The sequence below is a fragment of the Dama dama genome, chromosome 3, assembly GCF_033118175.1.
Source record: "Dama dama isolate Ldn47 chromosome 3, ASM3311817v1, whole genome shotgun sequence".
NCBI lineage: Eukaryota > Metazoa > Chordata > Mammalia > Artiodactyla > Cervidae > Dama > Dama dama.
In genome coordinates, this window is record NC_083683.1 from 56,187,561 (window position 1) to 56,214,312 (window position 26,752).

Consider the following 26,752-nt stretch of genomic DNA (forward strand, 5'->3'; position numbering starts at 1 on the left):
ATGCTGGGAAAGATTGAAGGCAGGAGGAGAAGGGGACGACAGAGGATGAGATGGTTGGATGGCATCATCGACTCAATGGACATGAATTTGAGCAAGCTCCGGGAGTTGGTGATGGACAGGGAAGCCTGGCGTGCTGCAGTCCATGGGGTCGCAGAGAATTGGACATGACTGAGTGACTGAACTGAACTGAAATTACATTTTTTCACAGAACTTAAGAGAGGTAAATTTAAATCCTTTTTTTGTGGCTTTTGGTTTAAGCTCACCTTATATCAATAAATATTTGCTCCATTACTGAGTATTAATCACTGCTAGAGGGATTAGGAGCAGAGAGGCAGAAATACCCTGAACTTTCCATTGATTGATGACCTAGAATGTATGTATCATTTAACTTCATCAATAGAAGATTCCTTCTCTTCCAGGATGTAGTTAGAACATTTGGCATTAGGCCTATTCCTTTCAGTAGACATATTTTTGGCTGAAAGTAAGAGAGATATACTAATGAAGCTGACCTTAACAATAAGTAATAGGCTTAAAAGAAAAATTTACTGAGGGCTTACTGAAAGGCCATTAGCTACTCTTATCCTGTTGAAGAGAAAAGCTGGGAGATTAAGAAGAAAAAAGTTAAAGCCAAGTCATACATTATTGAATAGCATCCAAATCCTTCCTAATGCATGCCTCTTTCAGAATATTTAAAGACTACAGACTCTCTCAAAACACTTTCCAAAGGTTAAAAAAATTAAACTTAATTTTAAATAATGTCACTGGGAAGGAAAGATTATCTGGATTAGTTAAAATGTTCAATTACAGAATTTAATCTTAAAAGCACAGTTTTAATAGCTTTAAATAGCAGAATAGCTTTCAAAACATAACAAGTACAGATGTTGCCTTAGTAAGAATAATTCAGCCATAATTTATGTATTATATGACAATGATCATTGTCAAATATTTTATTAAAACAAACTAGCTAAACTCAATTTAGTTATTTTTAAATTGTGATTGTTATCAATGTTGCAAAGAAACTCCTTTGCAACTTACAGTAAACTTTATCTCAACCTAAAGAGAATTATTCTAACAGAATATCTTCATTCATTTAAAATATATATTTGGCACCTATGAGGGACAGTCACTGGGGATATAAAGGCATCCTCGTCTCCCTGCTCTTTAGGGCCACAATCGAGAGGGAGAGGTGGGTATTCTAAGAAGACTGCAAAAATGTGATACTTCCCTAGCATTTGGTACTACATCCCTAGTAGTTCCAAAGCAGACCCTCACACTAGACTATAAGTTTTCAACCTTGATAAGGGCAATATAAGCTCTATCTTTCTTTTCCCTCTTTAGCAGCCAGTGCAAAGTCCTGCATGGAGCAGAGTCAAGAAACATGTGTTAGCCAGGTCAACTCTTCATGGTGCAATTAGTCATCATGGTGAAGACAGTATGTGAGCAAATTCTAGAGGAATATGAGTTTTCTAGGTGGAGGATTTTTTGACAAGACAGGAATGACAAATACAAGAATAGACACGGATGCCAATGAGAAGTCAAGTCCTTCAGCATGGTTGGAATGAGGGCAATAGAATTAAAGTAGTCTGGAGAGGCAGGCAAGAGGCATACATAAAGAGTTCTGAGGCTATGTCAGGAATTTAGATGTATCCTCCAGATAACTTGAATTGCTAAGGAGTTTCAAGAATACTTAAATTTTTATTTTGGAATAATATATCAGAAATATTCCATAATTCCCTGTAAATATCAGACCAAGACAGCAGGAGTGGCATAAAAATAAATTAATCAAGGACCTAACGGACAAAGGAGTACTTACTTTTGGGGGGGGGAGGGGGTGGTCTGGATGTGGCTACAAAAACCTTTGTTGGCTAATGGGATACAAAATAAAAAACAGATTCATGATGAAACAAGAGAAAATAAATTCAATTTTGAAAATATTGAAACACAAACTTATAGGAAATATAGTGTACTATATCTTTAAAGGTTCAGTTCAATTCAGTTCAGTCGCTCAATTGTATCCCATTCTTTGCGACCCCATGGACTGCACACCAGGCCTCCCTGTCTATCACCAACTCCCAGAGCTTACTCAAACTCATGTCCATTAAGTCGGTGATGCTATCCAACCATCTCATACTCTGTCGTCCCCTTCTCCTCCCACCTTCAATCTTTCCCAGCATCAGGGTCTTTTCCAATGAGTCAACTCTTTACATCAGGTGGCCAAAGTATTGGAGTTTCAGCTTCAACATCAGTCCTTCCAATGATCACCCAGGACTGATCTCCTTTAGGATGGACTGGTTGGATCTCCTTGCAGTCCAAAGGACTCTCAAGAGTCTTCTGCAACACCACAGTTCAAAAGCATCAATTCTTCGGCGCTCAGCTTTCTTCACAGTCCAACCCTCACATCCATACATGACTACTGGAAAAATGATAGCCTTAACTAGACAGACCTTTGCTGGCAAAGTAATGTCTCTGCTTTTTAATATGCTGTCTAGGTCGGTCATAAGGCAAAAAGATAGGACACTGAAAGATGAACTCCCCAGGTTGGTAGATGCCCAATACGCTACTGGAGATCAGTGGAGAAACAATGCCAGAAAGAATGAAGAGACGGAGCCAAAGCAAAAACAACACCCAGTTGTGGATGTGACTGGTGATGGAAGTAAAGTCTGATGCTATAAAGAGCAATATTGCACAGGAAAACCTGGAATGTTAGGTCCATGGATCAAGGCAAATTGGAAGTGGTCAAATAGGAAGTGGTCAAATAGGTCAAGTGGGCATGAGTGACCATCGACACTTTAGGAATCAGCAAACTAAAATGGACTGGAATGGGTGAATTTAACTCCAATGACCATTATATCTACTACTGTGGGCAAGAATCCCTTAGATGAGATGGAGTGGCCATCATAGTCAACAAAAGTCCAAAATGTAGTACTTGGATACAATCTCAAAAATGACAGAATGATCTCTGTTTCCAAGGCAAACCATTCAACATCATGGTAATCCAAGTCTGTGCCCCGACCAGTAATGCTGAAGAAGCTGAAGTTGAATGATTTTATGAAGACCTACAAGACCTTCTAGAACTAACACCCAAAAAAGATGTCCTTTTCATTATAGGGGACTGGAATGCAAAAGTAGGAAGTCAAGAAACACCTGGAGTAACAGGCAAATTTGGCCTTGGAGTACAGAATGAAGCAGGGCAAAGGCTAATTGAGTTTTGCCAAGAGAACGCACTGGTCATAGCAAACACCCTCTTCCAACAACACAATGAAGACTCTACACATTGACATCACTAGATGGTCAACACCAAAATCAGACTGATTATATTCTTTGCAGCCAAAGATGGAGAAACTCTATACAGTCAGCAAAAACAAGACCAGGAGCTGACTGTGGTTCAGATCATGAACTCCTGATTACCAAATTCAGACTTAAATTGAAGAAAGTAGGGAAAACCACTTTAACATTCAGGTATGACCTAAATCAAATTTCTAATGATTACACAGTGGAAATGAGAAATAGATTTAAGGGACTAGATCACATAGACAGAGTGCCTGATGAACTAAGGTCAGAGGTTTGTGACATTGTACAGGAGGCAGGGATCAAAACCATCTCCAAGAAAAAGAAATGCAAAAAAGCAAAATGGCTGTCTGAGGAGGACTTACAAATAGCTGTGAAAAGAAGAGAAGTGAAAAGCAAAGGAGAAAAGGAAAGATATTCCCATTTTAATGAAGAGTTCCAAAGAATAGAAAGGAGAGATAAGAAAGCCTTGCTCAGTGATCAGTGCAAAGAAATAGAGGAAAACAATAGAATGGGAAAGACTAGAGATCGTTTCAAGAAAATGGATACCAAGGGAACATTTCATGCAAAGATGGGCTCAATAAAGGACAGAAATGGTATGGACCTAACAGAAGCAAAAGATATCAAGAAGAGGTGGCAAGAATACACAGAAGAACTGTACCAAAAAGATCTTCATGACTGAGATAATCATGATGGCATGATTACTCACCTAGAGCCAGACATCCTGAAATGTGAAGTCAAGTGGGCCTTAGGAAGAATCACTACAAACAAAGTTAGTGAAGGTGATGGAATTCCAGGTGAGCTATTTCAAATCCTAAAAGATGATGCTGTGAAAGTTCCACACTCAATCTTTAAAGGTAGTTGAGGATTATAATAAAAAGCTCAAAGCACCAGACAATTTAGAGATACAAGTTAATAGCTGACTATAGAATATGTACAAGATAGATATGCACAAGATAAAATATGTAACATTAAGAGTTCTTGGATGTCACTCTAAACAGCTCCATCATTTAAGGGGCTGCAAAGTCATGTGACTTTATTGTCTCTTTCTATCTCTGTAGTTATGGCTCTATGCTAAAATATATTTGGGAAGACAAACCCTAATGCTGAGTATTTTAAAAACACTTAGTGCTGGTAGAAGATTGCTAGCTACTAAAATCTATTAGCCTTTTACGGCGCAACACCCAGAAGGTACCTGGGCATTATGCTGAAAACAAATCAGGAAAATATGCTGAGATTTCATTTACTTTATCGGCAACTGCTGGACTTATTATTTTATAAGTAAGGTCTCTAAGAACCAGAGATCAAACTGCCAACATCTGCTGGATCATCGAAAAAGCAAGAGAGTTCCAGCAATTCATCTACTTATGCTTTATTGACTATGCCAAAGCCTTTGACTGTGTGGATCACAACAAACTGTGGAAAATTCTTCAAGAGATGGGACTACCAGACCACCTGACCTGCCTCCTGAGAAATCTGTATGCAGGTCGAGAAGCAACAGTTAGAACTGGACATGGAACAACAGAGTGGTTCCAATTCGGGAAAGGAGTACATCAAGCCTGTATATTGTCATCCTGCTTATTTAACTTATATGCAGAGTACATCATGAGAAATGAATCATGCTGGAAGAAGCACAAACTGGAATAAAGAATGCTGGAAGAAATATCAACAACCTCAGATATGCAGATGACACCACCCTTATGGCAGAAAGCAAAGAACTAAAGAGCCTCTTGATGAAAGTGAAAGAGTAGAGTGAAAAAGTTGGCTTAAAACTCAACATCCAGAAAACTAAGATCATAGCATCCAGTCCCATCACTTCATGGCAAATAGAAGGGAAAACAATGGAGATGATCAGAGATTTTACTTCTTTTGGGTTCCAAAATCACTGCAGATGGTGACTGCAGCCATAAAATTAAAAGACGCTTGTCCCTTGGAAGAAAAGTTATGACCAATCTAGACCACATATAAAAAGCAGAGACATTACTTTACCAACAAAGGTCCATCTAGTCAAAACTATGGTTTTTCCAGTAGTCATGTATGGATGTGACAGTTGGACTATTTAACAAAGCTGAGCACTGAAGAATTGATGCTTTCGAACTGTGGTGTTGGAAAAGACTCTTGAGAGTCCCTTGGACTGCAAGGAGATCCAACCAGACCATCCTAAAGGAAATCGGTCCTGAATATTCATTGGAAGGACTGGTGCTGAAGCTGAAACTCTAATACTTTGGCCAACTGTTGCGAAGAACCAACTCATTGGAAAAGACCCTGATGCTGGGAAAGATTGAAGGTGGGAGGAGAAGGGGACGACATAGGATGAGATGGTTGGATGGCATCACCAATGCGATGGCCATGAGTTTGAGGGCTCCAGGAGTTGGTGATGGAAAGGGAAGCGTGGCGTGCTGCAGTCCATGAGGTGGCAAAGAGTTGGACATGACTGAGCGACTGAACTGAACTGAAGAACCAGATAAAGTTATATAAAAGATGAGATCTTTCAAACAGTGATGAATTGTTTAAAAAATCAATTATTCATTTCACAAATAAGTACTTTGGGAATCATGTAGATGATTTAGGAAAAAACTAGGACCTGGAGTAAGTTAAATTAAGGAAAATGACCAATACAGTTTTTGAAATAGGTATGACAAAAACCACTACAATAGTGTAAAGTAATTAGCCTCCAACTAATAAAAATTAATGAAAAAAAAAAACAAGACAGTTGCACTTTTCCTTGATTAATTTAGTACAAGGTTCCCCCTGGTGTTCAAAAGTAGATACAACAACCCAGATCCAAATCTGCTTTTATGTTTGGAGGGCTTCCCTAGTGGCTCATAGGGTAAAGAATCCTCCTACAATGTGGGAGACCAGGGTTTAATCCTTGGGTTGGGAAAATCTCCTGGAGAAGGAAATGGCAAACCACTTCAGTGTTTTTGCCTAGAGAATCCCAAGGACAGAGGAGCCTTGTTGGGTTTCAGTCCACGGGGTTGCAAGGAGTCAGACACAACTGAGCAACAAACACATTTTTGGTAGCTCTGACGGTAAAGAACTTTCCTACAGTGTGGGAGACCCAGCTTTGATCATTGGGTTGGGCAGATCCCCTGGATAAAGGAATGGCTAGCCACTCCAGTATTCTTGCCTGGAGAACTCCACGGACAGAGGAGTCTGGCGGGCTACAGTCCATGGGGTCACAAAGAGTAGGACCCAACTGAGTGACTTCCACTTATCTTATAATAATCTGTTTTTCAATAGCTTCTGGACTTTTTCAGGAAAAGAAATTTACTTATTTTATTCTCCTATTATATTTATACAGTATTAATAGTTAAATCCCATATATCAGCAGTTTAGTTTTATTTATTTGTGAGCAATGTTTGTTTTCCTTACCATCCGTTCCAGTTAAGTTTTCTGGATACTGCTCAAAAGAAACAGACACTATTTAAGAAGTGAAGGGAGAGAAGGAAATTTGCATCCACTCTGAGGCTACCATGCTCCAGGCAGTCTACCTTCCCTCTTCTTTCCTCCCTCTCTCCTCAATGCCAACATACTAAGGATATGGCATTCTTGGTGTACAGTACAACTGTGAACAACCTGCAAAGTCCCCATGTCATGGCACTCAGATTGTGGTGGCAAAGACAGACAATAAACAAACTTCTAAAATGAAAATACAAAGAATACTAGGCGATGATAATTGCTACAGGTGCCCGAGAGACATGAGGTAGTCAGGGACTTCCATTCTGAGGAATCTGAGTGACATAAGTGAGTCAAGGGGCTATCTGCAGGTTAGACATTTGTGGCTGAGAGAAGAGGGGATACACAGCTCCTGGTATATTCCGGAAACCTCAGGAGGGCTGTGGCTGAGAACGGTGACCAGAGGGTGTGGTGGGAGAGGTTTGAGAACAGGAGAAAGATGTGATCCAGCTTCCATATTAGAACAATCACTCTGGCAGCCATGAGAAGGATGACTACAAGCTGACTGGAGTTGGGAAGTGGTGGAGAAGGGGGAAATCAAGACTTTAATTTGGGATGTCTTCAGTTGTTACAGACAAACTTGGGACACTATACATTAAGTATTAGACACAGTTTAGACACTACAAAAAACAGAGAAACAGAGATTTAAAATATAAAAAACAGAGAATTAGAGAAATAAAATCAAAGGAAAGTAAGTACATTAAGCAGTGATTTATTTCAGTCTCTATCTCCAAAGGCCATGGCCTTTTCTCTCTGTTGAGCTGCCTCTCCAAGGCCCTGTCTGGGTACCATCCAGCCGCAGGGCTGGTGTACCTCGGAGACACACTATGGTCTTTCAGGACAACCCGACTTAAATAACTCGTCCCTTTCAGAAATCTGACCTCATCTCTCCTCATCAGAATTATCCATGATAACTGACACTTTCCTTGATAGTTTGAAGCCTCACCCACATTTTTTTAGGGGAGGGAGGTCAATGCATGGTTAAGATCATGGGCTCTGGAGCAGGACTTCTGGATTCAAACTCTACTTCTGTTAGCTATGAGGTGTGCATGCTCTTCTTACTCTTATTTTATGAAGTTACAAAATCTGAACAGGGAAACGGTATTTTTACACTCAAATCGTTTGTGAAATATTACCAGGACACATTGTTACAGTGAAGCGCTGTCCTCAAAGTCTGAGAGCAAGTTTGGGCTCACATTCACTACACATTGAATAGAAAACAGCATGACTGAATCAATTACCTCAGGCCATCGGCCACATGTAGCACAATTCTGTGCTGCAGGGTTCTGGTAAGACTGGTTTTGTCTTGCTGAAGCAGGCGGTCCAGGGAACCTTTGGAGGCTAATTCCATCACCAACATTCGAGGACGAATCCCAGCTGCCAGCAAAGATATTAAGCTGGGATGGTGAAGGTGGCAGAGCACCACCAGCTCCTGCAAAGTCATTAAGAGTAAATAGATGTCAATTCTTACCCAAATGCCTCCTTCCGTTAGTCCATCAACACTTGGAGAACAGTTTTCCCTGAGTGACTGGATTACAGCGAAATTTCCATTTCTTCTTTGAGCTTATTTATATTTTCCACATTTTCAGAATTAAACCAGTGGTTTTGCAACTACACTGTGAATTAAAATTTAAGTTCTTTTCTATTTGCTTTGCTTTATCAGAACATTTAATGCTGGGACAATACATACACTGTGGCAACATTAACAGTTCATTCAGTCTCACCTACTGAATCTTCCTTAGCCACAGATTCCTGAGCAGCCACTACGGATCAACTGCACTTGGCGTCTGAGGAACAGCCTGCCTATTATCTCTGGTTTGATGACTAGAAAGGTTTACAGAGAAGAGTATCTAAGTCTACAGAAATATCTGCCATTGCCCCCTGCCTAAAAACTCTCTAAGGACTTCCTGTTACTTTCAGATTGAGATCGCATGCACTTACACAGCCTTCATGGCCTGACCTGATCTCTCAAACCTCAGCTCCTTGCTCTCTCCTCCTTGTTCACCACCTGGGTTAGTAAATCCCCAACAGCCCAGTCCCAGCATACACCCAGCTCCTTCCTTCCAGCCACAGGGTATTTGCCCTTGCTGATCCCTCTGCCTGGAAATCTCTTCAACCTTCACATAGCTAAAGTTTTCTTGCCATTCAGACCTTCGCTTAAAACTCTTACTTCCTCAGAGTGATCGGCCCTGGTAATCCCCAGGTGCAACAATCTCCCTCCAATCCAAGAAGTTAGCTGGAAGAGAGAGGTCTCTATCCTGATTCTAGGCCATATCACATGAGACTTTATCATTTCTTTCATGATATGGTTGTTTTTGAATTCTATACACATTTTATTCTGTATATTTCACTCTACTCTGAAATTATACTTGAAATTTATACCTTCTGTGATATTAAATTTATTCATGTTTTAAACTATGATTTCAGCCGAAGCTCTGCTTCTTAACAACTAGCTTCAAAGATGTGGAGTATCAGTGCCAACTGCATTTATCAGGAAACTGAAGTATGAAGAATTCTGCAAGCTGAAGAAAAAAGGCTCAGTGCCCTAAGAGGAGATTTTTAAGAACACAGGCTTCAAACTGCAATCATACTTCCGGAGTAGATAAAAATCTTTTTTTTTTCCTTCCTATGTCTGATTAGCTCAGTTGGCTAAAATTGATGAGAACAAGTCAATTTAGCTCTGTTTTCTTTCATAGGCACAGACAGAAGCCTAATCCAAATTTCTTATCCTAGAAAAACAGCTCACTGATTGCAGACAGCCAGGAGCAAAAGACTGTAACAGATCAGCCCTGATTCATAACCACAGGTAGAATGACCCTCAAAATGTAGCACTGAACACTGAAGTGTTTTCCTTTTTTTTTTAAAAGAAATATTACATACACCCTATTTTTCTATTTCTATTATTTCCTTGGTTCATCTAGCTGCCCATACACTAATCAGTCCCACATGCTTTTCTAGTGTTCTGATTTCCAACAAGGTTTCCTGAGCACGTTACATAAAATTTGAAACATGTTGAAGATTAATGATCAAGACTGAAAAATCTATTTATACAACAAACTACCTACAGAGAGAAAAGAGATTGTGCCCAGATTTGGTTCACTGATTTACAAAATATTATATACAAAATGTTTATTAGTTTATTCCTAGAGCTACTGTGTAACTTTTGGTACTAATAATTAAAATTACTCCAGGACATTTTACACAGACATGAAATTTTTTTCATTATTCAGAGTAACTAACATATTGCAACTGTACTTTTTGTTTACGTTAGTTATTTAGATTCAGATATAGGCACAATTTTTTTTTCACTAAATCAAGAAAAAATAAGAATAAATAGACTCAAAAATACAGTTGAGTTCTGGTATAAGATTGCAGAATCCACACTGGATTTTATCTATCTTCACTGTGTCTCTCTCACTCATCCCTACTGTTAGGAAAGACTCAGAAAAAAAAAGAAATAAATCCCCACCAGTATTCAAAACAAGAGAGGGCAATAGAGTGACTGCTCTTGGTTATGCAATCAACTTTCATTCTTCCTCAGAGTATCCTGGACTTTGGCTGTGGTACCCAGCCCTCACCTAAACAGCTGATGAACTTTAAGGGGAATTGATTCCAATCAGTTGAAGGGGAACTGATTCCAATCAGTCCATCACGGACTGCAGTGCAGTCCATGGGGGTTGCAAAGAGTTGGACACGACTGAGTGACTGAACTGAACGGACTCCAATCCCAGCTTCAGGGAAAAAGGGGAATTTTTTAAAAAAATGCCCTGCTCATTACCACAGTGACTGGTTCAACAGCGCAGACTTAAGCCAGTCAACAACAGCACTGCCCTGAATATTGGTGCTTGCTGAAATAAGAACATGTGACTTAACTGAGTCCAGGAGAAGTTTTCAAATGGACTACTGTTGTATGGATTTTGGTTCCTTTGAATTGCAAAAATGCAAAAGAGGTGCCCTCTTTTCTTTTGGACTTTTGAAGCCTGGAACAAGAATTCTCAGAATACTGTCTTTTGTTTGTTTTTCAACAGGAGAAACAAAACAAATCTATTTCACTCCATATGGAAAGGACAAAAGTGGGATTTTATAACGAAACTCAACTTCGAAAACAGGGTCAATACAAGCATGTGCCAAACAAGGGTTCCAGAAGATTAACAATGTATTATTTAATGTAATAATATTGCTGCATTTCTTACTTGTCTTAACAGCCTAAGTGATGTATGTTTATTAAAAATCTTCACAGCCACTTCTTCTCCTTTGTACGCAGCTCGATAAACAGATCCAAAACTGCCGTCACCTTTCAAAAAGAACGTACAAAGCACTTGGGTTAATCTGTGCAAGCAGAAAAGCTCAATGAATTGTATCTTTTGTAGTTATATCTGTTTTGAAGAGAAATCTGATCCACGAGTCTCACTGAATCAAGTCTTCTTTAATGCTTGCTCTTCCTTTTTCTACTCCAAGAACCAAGACGCAACTAAAGATTTTGTCTCTAGCCTTTCTGTCTTCCTTTCACATACTTTCTATTAAATTACCTCATGCATTCCCTAACTTCACCTATCTCTGTGTGCAGAGGATTTTCATATTTAAATCTATAGTCACAGCCACCACCTGAAGTCTACCCTATATTTACAGCTCTGTGTTGGAGATAACCACTGGTGTGCTCTTCTGAATCTCAACTGCATTCCATCAAAAGTCACATTCATCATCTTTTCTCTAAAATAGTTTTTATCCTACCTTTCATACATCTGATAAAACAAAACTCTTTTTGTGGTCATTCTGGAGTCAAAAACCAAAAATTTATCTCATGACTCATAAGATAAAGTGCCTCATGCCAGCCCCACAGCTGACCAGATCTACCGTGCTGCCTCTCTTAAGCCCAAGCCTCCCTTTCCATTTCCACTACAACTGCACCCTCTTGGTACCTTCATGCTTCCTGCCTACACATGGGGGCCTCATGACTTCATTACCCCTAACTCATTCTCTCTCTCCTGAAAAATTAGCTCTGTAATTACATTTTGATTATGTCATTCTCTTGCTCAAAAAACAAATCATTCTACATTGTCTCCCAAATGAAATCCAAAATCAAGTTCATATTCTTTCTGCAGCCCCAAGTTCCCTTTGTGGTTCTCCTCCTGGTTCTACTTATTTCTACTCTCACGCTCTAGGCTCTGGGCCAGTTGTTCTCCTCCTAGATTTGGCTTCACAGTACATCCGAAGAGGTTTTTGAACATAGGAAAGCCTGAATCTATCCTCAAAGATTCTGACCTAATCAATCCCAGGAGGTACCATTCATCAGGAATTTTTTTCTTTTAACTCTGCTGATAACAGCATAAACCACCAGGGTTGAGAACAACTGATCTAGCAAACTGGAATAGTCAAAATTTCTTAAACATGCTTTCTATCTTCAGAACGCCATCCTCTTGTTATGCCATAATTTACAGAGCTCTTGTTTCTCCCTCAGTTCAACCAGTACCTCTCTGATTGTAAAATGTTTTTAGAACAATTTATCTGGTTTGTTTAGGTCAGTGTTCTCAATCAGGGTGGTGATGCTCCTGACCTCCAACCACCACCCTTGACAGTGTTTGGAGACATTTTTGATTGTCACATCTGGGATGGGGTGAGACGATACTCCTGACATCCAGTGGGTAGAGACCAAGGATACTCCTAAATACCATGCAATGCATAAGACACTCCCCATAACAAAGAACTATCCAATTCCGAATAGCAAAAGTGCAGAGGCTAAGAAACTCTGATCTAGATTGCTTTTTGTAAATATACATAGAACTTATGAATTTATTGGAAATGGGGTCAGAGTATAAGGAGTACTCATAAACATTCTCCTATCTGTGTGAAGTGTGTGTGAAGTGAAAGTCACTCAGTCATGTCCAACTCTTTGCAACCCCATGGACTGTAGCCCACCAAGCTCCTCTGTCCATGGAATTCTCCAGGCAAGAATACTGGAGTGGGGAGCCATTCCTTTCTCCAAGGGATCTTCCCAACCCAGGGATTGAACCCAGTTCTCCTGCATTACAGGTGGATTCTTTACTGTCTGAGCCACCAGGGCCCCACCTATCTGCTAAATAAGAGTATAAAACACAGGTGCTTTTGAAGGTAGTCCAAAAGTACAAACTTCCAGTTATAAGATAAATAAATACTAGGTATGTAATGTACAATATGATTACTATAGTTAACAGTGCTATATAATATATATGGAAGTTGTTAAGAGAGTAAATCCTAAGAGTTCTCATCAGAACTAATTTTTTTAATATATTAATATATGCAAGTATAGATGTTAATAAAGTTATTGTGGTAATCATTTCACCATATACATAAGAGAAGTTATTACACTGTACACCTTAAACTTATATGGTGCTATATGTCAATTACATCTCAAAAAATTGGGACAAGGCACAGGTGTTTCAAAAAATGAATTTTTCGAACACTTCTACATAACATTGCTCAAAATGTGTCCATTAATCCAAAACACATCTTTTAGTGCAGTAAAGAGGTATATTTGGGAGAGCTGTATTGGATGGCTTGAGACTCTTTCAGAGAAAGAAAATAGTATGCCTGGTACTTGCCTGTATCTGTCAAATGTTTGGGGTTGGTTAAGATCTAAGATTCAGTGTTGACAATTCCGCATTTTGTGTTAACCTACTAGTACTAATATATTCACTTCCAGAGTTCTAAGGTATTTAAAATCATCCTAAATTTCCCAATCAATGTAAAAATTAAAGGCACAAAGGAGTTTATTTACTCCTACATGTCATATCCCAAATTTTAGACTTGGTTTATTAATAATATTAATATTCTGGCATATATCTTAATCATCCTCTCTGTAAAAATTTAATTAAAATTAAATGTAAATATTCATAACAGCAACAAATACTCCACAAAGTAAAGTCAGAATTGTCTTTAAATACTTTACATTAAATAAATTCAATACTCTTCTCAGCTCCCAAGGACTCTCAGGAATGTTTAGAATTTGAGTACATCACCAATCTAATGTTTTTGAATTTTTAAACCCAAATTGGTTTTTGTGACTATTTTAATGAAAATTTATGATTGTTATATAGAATAACATAACTGCCTCTATCACTACACATAGAGGTGTTCCTCCTTTACTTATTCTTTTTGCAACTGGAAAATGGCTGAATTACTCCTCTGAAAATTTCCTAACTGCCTTCCCTATCACTGACAATCAAACAATTAAAACCAATGCAAGGATGTGTTTCATAAATACCTGTGCTTCCACAGAGGTGGAAACCTAGTGTACAAATGTCTGTATGCAAAGGAAATTCCAGATTTGTAATACATTACTTTAAAATATATTATCCCAAAGGAAAAACATTACAAAAATATATGAAGGCACTAAAAATTATGACAATTTTATTATATGTGAATATTTGCTAGATTATAAATAAAAACCGTACGCTAATTTTTATTCTCAAACCAACGAAAACAGTTACCTAAGAGAAACTCTGGAGCTTGTTCAAATTCCAATTCATCATTATTCAGCATAATATTTCTAGGAAGATCAGCCAAAATCAAGTCAGGAGCAATCTGAGATATTGGAATTGTGAGCCTTGGTTGATCTGGATTTACTAAGAGGTCTCCTGAGAAGTACATAAAACATTTTTTTAAAAGGTAAACCTTTAAGATTGTACATAAATTTGTCCTTTTGATTTACAGAAACAATCACATATTGTCTATGCTTTCCAATCACTCATGTTCACTTTCCAATCTTATTTTTCTCTAGAAAATTTGAGAATGTTTTAAAAGTTGAGTTACTCTCTATCTATCTGGAAGTTTAAAAACTCATTCCTAGGTTCACTCACTAGAAAGTAGAATTCAGAACTGCCTAGGCCATTGATATATGACTAGGAAATTATATATTCTTTACTTTCACAACATTCATGGAACACAGCATATGGCTGACATTACTAAGTTACTTCCATGTATCATCTATTTTAATCTTCATCACAATTGATGGCATAGTTTTGGTTAGTAATCTCACTTCACAGATGACATAACATTGCCTAGTAGCCAGTATTCAAATTCTCACACCAACATTTTTTCTGAATCTAGAGTGTAAGATCTTACTGGCAATAAATATATTTTTCTGAACTGTTAACTATAATTGAATGTATCCTCTAACTTATCCCTTATAAATATGAACAATAAATTTTTACATTTATTTCAAAACTCACTTCACAAATATTGAAAGGATCACTTAAAAACATTTGTAAGTTGTGTCAACACATACATACCTTCTTCTGCTTTCTTCATCAAGTTGTCAAGCAATATTTTTTGGTGCTCTTCACCATCATTAAAACTATATAATGCCCATTTCTTCAGCAGAGTTTCTCCTTCACCACAAATATCAATCTCCAATAATCCAGGAAACCACTCTTCCATGAGAGAATCAATGTGGTCCACAACTTGGCCCAAAAGAACACAGCCTATGTAATCCAAAGAAAGTGTGATTAACATCCTAGCTGAACCTTATCCTGTCACAAACTGAAAAGAACTACAGAGACTTTTTTAGAAGTTTAGATTTCTTTAGTGGTACAATTCAGTTTTGAATTAATTTCCTTACCTTTTCTACAAGAAGGAACTGTAATTTTTAAGAAACTCTCTGCGTGATGATCTAAAACTTCAGATCCTACTAAGCAGTAAGCTTCAGGAGACCAATTCAAGTAGATGCCTTGTCGCCAATACATTCTGTTTGGACGAAGTGCTCGTTCTGAAAGAAGTTTAAGTGAACCCAAATATAGCTATTAATTATTTGTTTTTCCATAAACTGTAGGGGAAAAAAAATCATTGTACATACTACAAGTGACAGTAATAGAGGTGTATTTGTTTTGAAGGAAAGTACTGGAATTGTTAATGATATGTTATCTATTAAATATAATATTAAATATTTTATCCTCAATTTTGAAATGAAACAAACAAATACCCAGTAGATTACCTAAGCCAGATTTCAGGTTCATGGTGTCAAGCAGTTTAATGTATGTAATAGATGAAAAAGAGAATCACAAACAGCTTCCCATAACTTTTAAAAAGAGGTTGGTGGTAATGCTAAAACCAGCACTTTGATGTACTGCAACTGTCTGTATGTTGATTAACTGCAAGCAAGATAAGGTTTCTTTCAAAATACAGTAACATCTCCATAAAGCTGATTTTAAGCACAAAACAGAAAAATTATATTTCCCCCCTTGGAGCACTAAGATCTCTCTTTCTTCCAGGAGGAAGAGCTAGCATTGTAATTTATAATTATAGCATGATGAAGTCTTTATTCTTTTTTGCAAACCCCTCAGGGACCATGCAGCAGAATAGAGCTATTATAGTCCCCACAGAGACTGGTCTGAATGGTTAGAACCTGTTACTCTATTAAACAAAACTCCCTGACTGAAGTGGTGGTCATTTCTAGTTTTTCTTTCTCCACGCATGAATGTGTATTTGTGTGTATGTGTAGGGAGATAGGTGTTTTAAAGCCAATGACTCTGTAATTTCATCTTTTAAAATTGCTGCTTCTAGTCTGCTTTGACTTGCAAAGCAAGATATTCATACACATTGTAAATGTGTCTAAAATAAGTACACATGGGCTTTGAGGAACTTTATTCTTAACAAATTTCATGAATTTATCTGTGTATATTTTTATTTTGGCCATGCTGAGGTCTTTTGAGCTTATTTCCTGATTTTCAGCTGCATTACAAACCAGTAAACTCTAGGAAAATGACATATTAATTTTAATATGCTTTCCACCTAACGTCTCCAAATATTAATTCTTCAGTAAATACATACCTCTTCCTGAAAGCATGTAAGGTGAAATTTCAAGCAACCGATTGATTAATCTTGACCAAAAGCCCATTGGAAAATAAGGCATTTCATACAGTCGAATGATAATTTCAGAGTTCTCACAATGGGGAAGCTCTATGACAGGCCTGTGGTCAGACAAACTAAAGATAAAAGCACACTATCATTATATAGCTTCAGAAAACGCCCAACCATGTTGACCAGAGTGCTTTACTACTTGAAACCAATGAACTGATGATGATAAAGATTCTAAGCAATTTTATTTTTTAGTAATGTTATTTTGCTACATACTCTTCCTACTTCAAAATTTAATGGTTAATCAATTCAAATCATGCTCAGATAAAGTGATACATAAAAATTTTTCAGTAATCCTATTTACATTATAAATAAATTATTATAGTTAGTTATGTATAACAAGTAAAGGGATTATATAAAACTTCAAAAATTGTATGTCCTATAATCAAGTGTATATCTGTGTTTAGAATTAGTTACCATCCATCAATCAGTGCAATTTACACTTTTCAATGTCATTTACTTTATAACATTTCCCAGGTTTTATAAGGCAGTAAGAAAAATTTCTATAACACGGGCCTAGAATTTAGGACTCCACTATGTTGGCCATATCCTCTGAAAATTCACAGTCATAAATTATTTAAAGACTCTGTTGAAAACTTACCATTTCTCCAGAATCTGCCTAATAACTCCTTCAATATTATATAAGGAACATACATACACACACAGCAACACAAACACACACATTCTAATCTCCACTATTAACCTTTCTCAAATAAACTGAGCATTGTCAAATCAAATAATAATTATATATATATATATAAAATCAGTCATTTACATCTTTAAAATGTCAAATGTAGTTTTCATCAAAAGAAAATGTTATATTTCAGTACAAAGTTTACACAAGAAGTAAAAAATTAGTACATTCATCATAGACCAAAGTTACTTTCACAACTAAAAGAATATATGGTAAATTTCCATAGGGTAATTAAATTTTTAAGTTTTGGCTTACCTGCTTGGAACCAGTAAATATTCTTCTCCAATTGGCAAGGCAATCTGGAATTTTTCTAGGAGTTTAAAGTACTGTGCCATGTAGTTCTTTGGAAATCTCTTTTTCTTTGAAAGAAATTTTTCCACATCTCTACGTGAAATAATTCCCTTAGGATGTTTTGGAAAGCCTTCCACTTTCACTGTCAAAATCTGAAAGGTTTAAACTTATACATAATCATAGAATTCATTTTCTGGGAAGTTCTGAATTTAAAGAATTTCCTTTGCTCAGTAAAAATGATCAAAACAATTCTAATGTTATCAAGTGAAACAAAGGACCTAATTTCTCTACCTAGCAGCCACATAAGCCTAGCATCTTTCACACACACACATACACACAGAAATTATTAAAATAAGTGAGTGAATCCAGATCAGAAACTATGGAGATCCTCTGATACCAATGAACCACAAGCCTTCCCCAGTTCAATTAATACATCAGTCCATTACTCCACATCCTTGTTACAATCTCATCAATAATATATTCCTGAGGAAATTATCTTCCAGACTGTTATCACTACAGATTTGCAACAGAAATGTTACTTTACATTTATACAATCGGACGTGGGTTTCCATCAGTGGAAAGAGAGTCAGCTTAGCAAATTAAGTGATTCTCAAACAAAGTAGTCACTGAATTGCAGTGGACTCCATGCAGTCTGAGTCATAGGTCTGGGACAAGGCTTGAGAATCTGCTTTTTTAACAAGAAACTCTGAAGATTCTAATGTGGAGACCATAACTTGAGCTTTGATCATCATCACAGCAATTAAAAATACGAGTTGAGAAGAATTCAGGTTCAAATCCAAACTCTACTGCCAGTTGTATGACCTTGAGAAAGGTATTTAATTTCTTTACCCACAGTTTCCTTCTTTGTAAAATGAGAAATAAAAGTGACTGTCTCTTAGACTGCCATGAGAACAAAATCACATACATAAAACATGCAAAATACATATCACTATTTTTAGCAAATAGGAAGCCCTCACATTTTACCAATCCTGTTTACATATTCCTATTTCTTTTACTTGGATAAACGAATTTTTAAAAGAGATTTGTGCTTAATTTTCTTTAGTAGATCTATAATATTTAGGGATACTTAAATAGAAACAAACACTATTTGTATTATTATCATCATGTGGTTGGGTAAAATACCGGATTGTAAAATCCTCAGGTCTGAGGACTTGTCTTATTCAACTCTGTTTCTAATTTGTACGTATAATGTTATTGAATCTGTGAATAAATCATTGACTTGGTATTTAATGCAATGTATAATGGGTCATTAAATAATTAAAACTATAATTTGGGACTTCTCCCACATTCTGTACTCTATAGCCCAAACTGCTCTTAAAGTGTAGGCAGTGAGGAAAACTGCAGTTTTATTGTTTCTAAAGTTGCTAAGTCCCTGCTGGCCTGAGTCCTTTTGAAGGAGGTTGCCATCACAGCCATTATGCCTACCACAGTTTGGCCTCAGGCCAAACTACAGGGAGGGAACACTGCCCCACCCATCAGCAGAAAATTGTTTTCAAGATTTACCGAGCATGGCCTTGCCCAACAAAAGAAGACCCAGTTTTCCCCACAGCCAGTTCCTCCCATCAGGAAGGTTCACAAGCCTCTTATCCTCATCCATCAGAGGGCAGACAGAATGAAAACCACAATCACAGGAAACTAACCAAAGTGACCACATGGACCACAACCTTTCCTAACTCAATGAAACAATGAGCCATGCCATGTAGGGAGACCCAAGACGGAAGGGTCATGGTGGAGAGTTCTGACAAAACATTCACTGGAGAAGGGAATGGCAAACAACTTCACCATTTTTGCCCTGAGAATCCCACTAACAGTATCAAAAGGCAAAAAGATACGACACTGACTGTGAATATTCCAGGTAGGTAGGTGTCCAATATGCTACTGGAGAAGAGCAGAGAAACAGCTCCAGAGGGGATGAAGAGTCTGAGCCAAGCAGAAACAAAGCCCCATAATGAATGAGTCTGGTGGTAAAAGTAAAGCCCGATGCTATAAAGAACAACATTGCACAGGAACCTGGAATGTTAGGTCCATAAATCAAGGGAAATTGGAAGTGATCAAACAAGAGATGGCAAGAGTGAACATCAACATATTAGGAATCAGTGAACTGAAATGGACTGGAATGGGCGAATTTAATTCAGATGACCATCATATCTACTACTGTTGGCAAGAATTCCTTAGAAGAAATGGAGTAACCCTCATAGTCAACAAAAGAGTCCAAAATGTAGTACTTCAGTGTAATCTTAAAAACAACAGAATGATCTTTCTTTGTTTCCAAGGCAAATCATTCAATATCACAGTAATCTAAGTCTATGCTCCAACCACTAATGCCAAAGAAGCTGAAGTTGAATGGTTCTGTGAAGACATACAAGACCTTCTAGAACTAACACCAAAAAAAGATGCCCTTTTCATTATAGGGTACTGGAATGCAAAAGTAGGAAGTCAAGAAACACCTGGAGTAACAGGCAAATTTGGCCTTGAAGTACAAAATGAAGCAGGGCAAAGGCTAACAGAGTTTTGCCAAGAGAATGCACTGATCAGAGCAAACACTCCCTTCCAACAACACAAGAGATGACTCTACACATGGACAACGCCAGATGGTCAAAACTGAAATCAGACTGATTATGTTCTTTGCAGCTGAAGATGGAGAAGTTCTATACAGTCTACAAAAACAAGACCAGGAGCTAACCATTGCTCAGATCATGAACTCCTAATGGCAAAATTCAGACTTAAATTGAAGAAAGTAGGAGAAACCACAAGGCTGTTCAGGTATGACCTAAATCAAATCCCTTATGATTATACAGTGGAAGTGACAGACAGATTCAAGGGATTAGATCTGATAGACAGAGTGCCTGAAGAACTATGGACTGAGGTTTGTAACATTGTAGAAGGCAGCGATGAAAACCATCCCCAAGAAAAAGAAATGCAAAAAGGCAAAATGGTTATCTGTGGAGGAATTACAAAGAGCTGAGAAAAGAAGAGAAGCAAAAGGCAAAGGAGAAAAGGAAAGATATACTCTGAATACAGAGTTCCAAAAGATAGCAAGGAGAAATAAAAAACCCTTCCTAAGTGATCAATGAAAAGGAATAGAAGAAAACAGCAGAATGGGAAAGACTAGATCTCTTCAAGAAAAATAGAGATACCAAGGGAACACTTCATGCAAAGATGGGCACAATAAAGGACAGAAATGGCATGGACCAAACAGAAGCAGAAGTTGTTAAGAAAAGGTTGAAAGAATACACAGAAGAACTAAACAAAAAAGATCTTAATGACCAGATAACCACAATGGTGTGATCACTCACCTAGAGCCAGACATCCTGGAGTGCAAAGTCAAGTGGGCCTTAGGAAGGACCACCATGAACAAAGCTAGTGGAGGTGATGGAAGTCCAGCTGAGCTATTTCAAATCCTAAAAGATGATGCTGTGAAAGTGCTGCACACAGTATGCCAGCCAATTTGAAAAAATCAGCAGTGGCCACAGGACTGAAAAGTTGTTTTCACTGCAATCCCAAAGAGAGGCAATGCCAAAGAATGTTCCAACTACCACACAATTACACTCATTTCACACACGAGCAAAGTAATGCTCAAAATTCTTCAAGCTAGCTTCAACAGCACATATACTAAGATGTGCTGAATTTGAACAACTTCCAGATGTTCAAGCTGAATTTAGAAAAGACAGAGGAACCAGAGATCAAATGGTCAACATCCCTTGGATCATAGAAAAGGCAAGAAAATTCCAGAAGAACATCTACTTTTGTTTCATTGACTATGCTAAAGTCTTTTAGACAAAGGACAAGACTGTGTGGATCACAACAAACTGTGAAAAATTCTTTAAGAGATGGGAATACTGGACCACCTTACCTGCCTCTTGAGAAACTTGTATGCAGGTCAAGAAGCAACAGTTAGAAACGGACATGGAACAACCCACTAGTTCCAAATTGGGAAAGGAGTACATCAAGGCTGTATATTGTCACCCTGCTTAGTTAACTTATATGCAGAATACATCATGAGAAATGCTGAGCTGGATGGAGCACAAGCTGGAATCAAAATTGCCAGGAGAAATATCAATAACCTCAAATATGCAGATGACACCACCTTTATGGCAGAAAGTGAAGAAGAACTAAGAGCCTCTTGATGAAGTTGAAAGACAAGAGTGAAAAAGGTGGCTTAAAACTCAACATTCAAAAAATTAAGATCATGTCACCCATTCTCATTACATCATGGCAAATAGATAGGGAAACAATGGAAACAGTGACAGACTTTATTTTCTTGGGCTCCAAAATCGCTGCAGATGGTGACTGCAGCCATGAAATTAAAAGAGAATTGCTCCTTTGAAGAAAGCTATGACAAACCTAGATAGCATATTAAAAAGCAGACATCACTTTGCCAGCAAAGGTTCTAGACGCCTAGTCAAAGCTATGGTTTTTCCAGTAGTCATGTATGGATGTGAGAGTTGGACTATTTAAGAAAGCTGAGTGCTGAAGAATTGACACTTTTGAATTGTGGTATTGGAGAAGACTCTTGAGAGTCCCTTGGACTGCAAGGAGATCAAACCAGTCAATCCTAAAGGAAATCAATCCTGAATATTCATTAGAAGGACTGATGCTGAAGGTGAAGCTCCAATAGTTTGGCCACCTCATACAAAGAGACAACTCATTAGAAAAGACCCTGAGGCTGGGAAAGATTGAAGGTGGGAGAAGAAGGGGACGACAGAGGACAAGATGGTTGGTGGCATCACCGACTTAAAGGACACGAGTTTGAGCAACTTCCAGAAGATGGTGAAAGACAGGGAAGCCTGAGGTGCTGCAGTCCATGGGGTCGGAAAGAGTTGGGAATGACTGAATGACTGAACAACAACAAAGTCACTAAGACCTTCTCTGACAACTCACTCTCCATCCCCAACCACACTTGAAGCTTTCTTTGTAGCAATCTATACCACTCAACACATTAAGTATTCTTGATTTGGTTGTTTCCTCCCATTTGAACATCAACTCCATGAATGGAGAAACCTTATTTTCCCTACTGCTATATAGCCCCAGTACCAGAACAATATCTGGAACATCATTAGGTTCATAATATATATTGTTGAATGTGTGAATTTGGGGAAAATAAAGTTTTGAGCATTTTATCATAGTGTTAGGCTCTCAGGCACTAGAGTCAAACCACTTGGTTTAAAATCCCAACTCTAATTCTCCCTAAATACGAATAATATTACATTTATCAGTATGCAATTTAATAAATTATTTAACCTATCAACTTCTTCATCTTCAAGATGGGCACTTAAATAGTGCCATTTAAAAGAGTTGTTTCAAGAATTAAATGAGATAATCTTTGAAAAGCATATAAGTAACCTCTCATATGTCAGCCATTATTACATACTTATTCTATTTTACTTAAGACAACTGATTTTAAAATAGAAGTTTGTGCTTGATTTTTTTAGATCTATAGTGCACTACCACTATATAGAAAAGATCCTGGTGCTGGGAAAGATTGAAGGCAAAAGGAGAAATGGATGGCAGAGGATGAGGCGGTTAGATAGCATCACCAACTCAATGGATGTGAATTTTAGCAAAATCTGTGAGATAGTGGAGGACAGAGAAGCCTGGTGTGCTTCTGTCCATGTGATCGCAAAGGAGTGTAACACAACTTAGCAACTGAACAATAATCACTACTTGTAGCAGATAGTTTCCAAAGACGGACACATTAATTTTTTTCTCTCCCTACGTATGTAGGTTGCTTAATCCTTCAAGATATAAAATCCATACATTTTCCCTAAGTCTGAACAAGGCTTGTGGTTGCTCTGGTTACCAGAACATGGCAAAGCTAACATTTTACCAGTTCTGTGCCTGGCCTTTAAGAGGTCTACATATGTATGAGGGGTCACATGGAAGAGAACCAACAAACCAAAAATGTGAATATACCCTTCCTGGAATCTCCAGCCCATCTTAATGAGGAAGTCAAGCAAATGACCCCTGCCAATGCCATGTGGAGCAGACCCACTTGACTGAAAACAGTAAACCCACATAATAGTGAGAAACAATAAACTGTTGTTTTTCTCCAGTAAACTGTTGACGTTTTTCTCCAAATTTACTTATGTACTCTAGGTTTGTGGGTATTCTGTTACATACCAATGAAAAAACTTAAACCTTTTCATGAATTTATCACCTTTAAAATACCTCCTATTATTCCTGCAGCTTGGCTATTTCTACGGCTAACTTATGCTCATATGCAAGGAAAGAGAGTCTTCCAAATTCCTCATACATTTTATCAAGACTAAATCACCATGCAAGCTTTATAATAGTCAACACAGTTGATCCAGTGAGTCCCTTTCATATTTCTTTTATCATATAGTTAGTTGAGTTTTGCAAACTTCTTTGTGTGTTAATGAAAACTTCTTTAAAAAGTTTAGTGACCTAAAAGCTCAGGGCACAGAGAGGGTGAATGGGCTCATTAGAGCTCCTGCACCATAAATTACTTCTGCCCTTGCCTTGATGATTCATGGAGGTGAATACCCCTATTTATTTTTACTGATTTAGTGTCAGGCAAGTCATTCTTATTTTCACTTGATTACTTATAGCCTTAAACCTTAGTAAAATAACATATTTCAACATATCAGCATAAATAAAAATGACGGCACTTTTTACATTAATAAGAAATTTAAATCATCATTTTACTGACCCTTTAGATCCATCTTTCAAAATAACTTGAGCTGTTCAAATTCCTAACTTAATTTTCAATTAAATTAACATGATTATAGTATAACTAATAGTATAACTATGCTAATGAGAAGAACTTTCATGGAGTTTCCACTTAATTACTCCACAGTATCGTCAGGGATTTTATTTAGTCATGGTGGAAATTTGATTTTGTTAAAAGATAGTGATTTAGATTTAAACCAATTCGTTATTCTATTGAATATGATGTATCCACCCTAATGTCCACATGTTCACAACTTTAAATATTCCCAATTCATAAAGAAACACATGCACTCTTTGGTGCAACTTTAGCCTTTTCTTGACTGTACAGAGCTTAGTTATTTTCTGATAGAATGTGCCACCTAGGGTAACAACTCTTCAGGGTATAATTAAAACCCCCTTTCCTACACAGAATGCATATAACTACACTATATTTCTTTTTATTTAGTTCCATACATGGCACATTTTTCAAAAATACATGAATACATCTTTATAGTTTTGATTATTTTTTTTATTTTCTGAAATAAGTATTTAATTACCAAATGGGTTCAATATAAAATTTCACTAAAATGTATTGCTCATTTTTACCAAACTACAAAAGCAATGTAGAAGATAATATTGTTATTATTGCTATTTTACCAGGGAAGAAACAAAGGCTGAAAACATTAAGAAATGTCAAAGTTGATAAGTAGGAGAGATTTGAACACAGGTTGTACTGACTCTAGAGTTTAGCTTGACCACTAAACTTTCCTGGCTCCATTCTCCTTGAGTAGATGAGTAATATCACACTTTCCATGGCTTATTGCATTAGGGTGAAAATCTCATTTAAAAATATCTACCAGAATAGTAGTAACTGCCCAATTACAATTAATTGCCAACTGTAATGTTTCAATATGTTCTCAGGTTCCATGGTATAGGGTTTAGCGGTAAAAGAGTTCCCTCTTTAAAATATCTTTTTTTTTTCCCTTAGATGAAATTTAGGAACTATCATTCAGATTATCTGAAAGGATTTAATTAACATTATGGTTGATTAGAAAAGAGATTTCTCATGTAAAAAGATTCATTTTAGTAACTATAAATTATAAGAAAAATAGCTGCCGGTGAGTACACATGCTAGAGACTCCCTCCCCAAGCTCACTTCAATTCATGAATCATCCAGACACAGTCGTCCTCCCCAAGGTGATTTTGTACTTCCTAAAATATTTGGAAATGTCTGGGCACATTTTTGCTTCTCATACTGGGAAAGCACTACTGGCATCTAGAGGGTAGAGGCCAAAGATGCTTCTATCATCCTACAAAGTACAACAAAGAATTACCTGCCCCCAAATGTCCACAGGGCTGACGCTGAGGAACCCTGAGCTAGGGTGTTGTCTGAGAGGTTTTCTGTGGCAAATCTACAGAGAGGATTATGGTAGCTAATTAATATAAACTCATTGGCAACTGATTATTATTGATAGAAGAAATCATTTTCCATATGAAATATAAAGACAGCCATAACTACCACTTTTCAAAAGGTAAGCATTTAAGAGTTTTATATTACATTGAAAAGTCACAATGTCCCTCCTTGTTGTCTGCACAGAGGTTTCACAGCCTCATCAATCCAATTATGTCTGCCAGGCTCCTCTGTCCATGGAATTCTCCAAGCAAGAATACTGGAGTGGGTAGCCATTCCCTTCTCCAGGCCAATCTTCCTCACCCAGGGACCAAACCTGAGTCTCCTGCATTGCAGGCAGATTCTTTACCATCTGAGCTACCAGCGAAGCCCAGAGTTTTATATTCCACTGAAGAGTCAAAATTTCCCTCCATGTTATCTAGACAGAGGTTTCACAACCCAACTTTCTTATACTTATTTACCCGACAGATTTTCACAAACCTTTCATTCAATTGATTATATCAATAAACAAGCCAAACAACTGTGAATATAGAAAATGGCAGAACAATTTGTGTAGAAGACTGCATAAAGAAAAACTTCTTGGCTATAGAAAGGTACTATGGAATAGAGCGACACAAATACCTATCTATGAATTGAAAACAAAGACATTAAATTCTAAGATGTCTTATCCTCCTTCACGAAGTTCTTCTTTATGCAGTCTCCTAACAAACTGTCCTACCATTTTCTATATTCACAGGAGTTTCTACCTTCAGTCAGTTCAGTCACTCAGTTGTGTCCAGCTCTTTGCAAGCCCATGAACTGCAGCATACCAGGCCTCCCTGTCCCTCACCAACTCCGAGAGTTTACTCAAACTCATGCCCATTGAGTCAGTGATGCCATCCAGCCATCTCATCCTCTGTCGTCCCCTTCTCCTCCTGCCTTCAATCCTTCCCAGCATCAGGGTCATTACCAATCAGTTAGTTCTTCACATCAGGTGGCCAAGGTATTGGAGTTCCTACCTGAACTAAACACACACTATAAAGCTCAGT

The 26,752-nt window shown here is 37.6% G+C and overlaps 1 protein-coding gene across 4 annotated transcripts in view; it reads right to left on the reverse strand.

The window, feature by feature from the left end:
- The window catches only part of LRRK2 (leucine rich repeat kinase 2), a 193,534-nt gene that overhangs the window by 55,168 nt on the left and 111,614 nt on the right, over window positions 1–26,752 (reverse strand). For all 4 annotated transcript variants that reach the window (XM_061129857.1, XM_061129863.1, XM_061129850.1 and 1 more), the window contains exons 34-40: window positions 17,588–17,775; window positions 16,552–16,706; window positions 15,344–15,490; window positions 15,015–15,206; window positions 14,214–14,360; window positions 10,941–11,041; window positions 7,989–8,179 (exon numbers count right to left, since the gene is read on the reverse strand). In XM_061129857.1, the coding sequence (XP_060985840.1) occupies window positions 7,989–8,179; window positions 10,941–11,041; window positions 14,214–14,360; window positions 15,015–15,206; window positions 15,344–15,490; window positions 16,552–16,706; window positions 17,588–17,775 (1,121 nt within the window). The remainder of the gene's footprint in view (window positions 1–7,988; window positions 8,180–10,940; window positions 11,042–14,213; window positions 14,361–15,014; window positions 15,207–15,343; window positions 15,491–16,551; window positions 16,707–17,587; window positions 17,776–26,752) is intronic.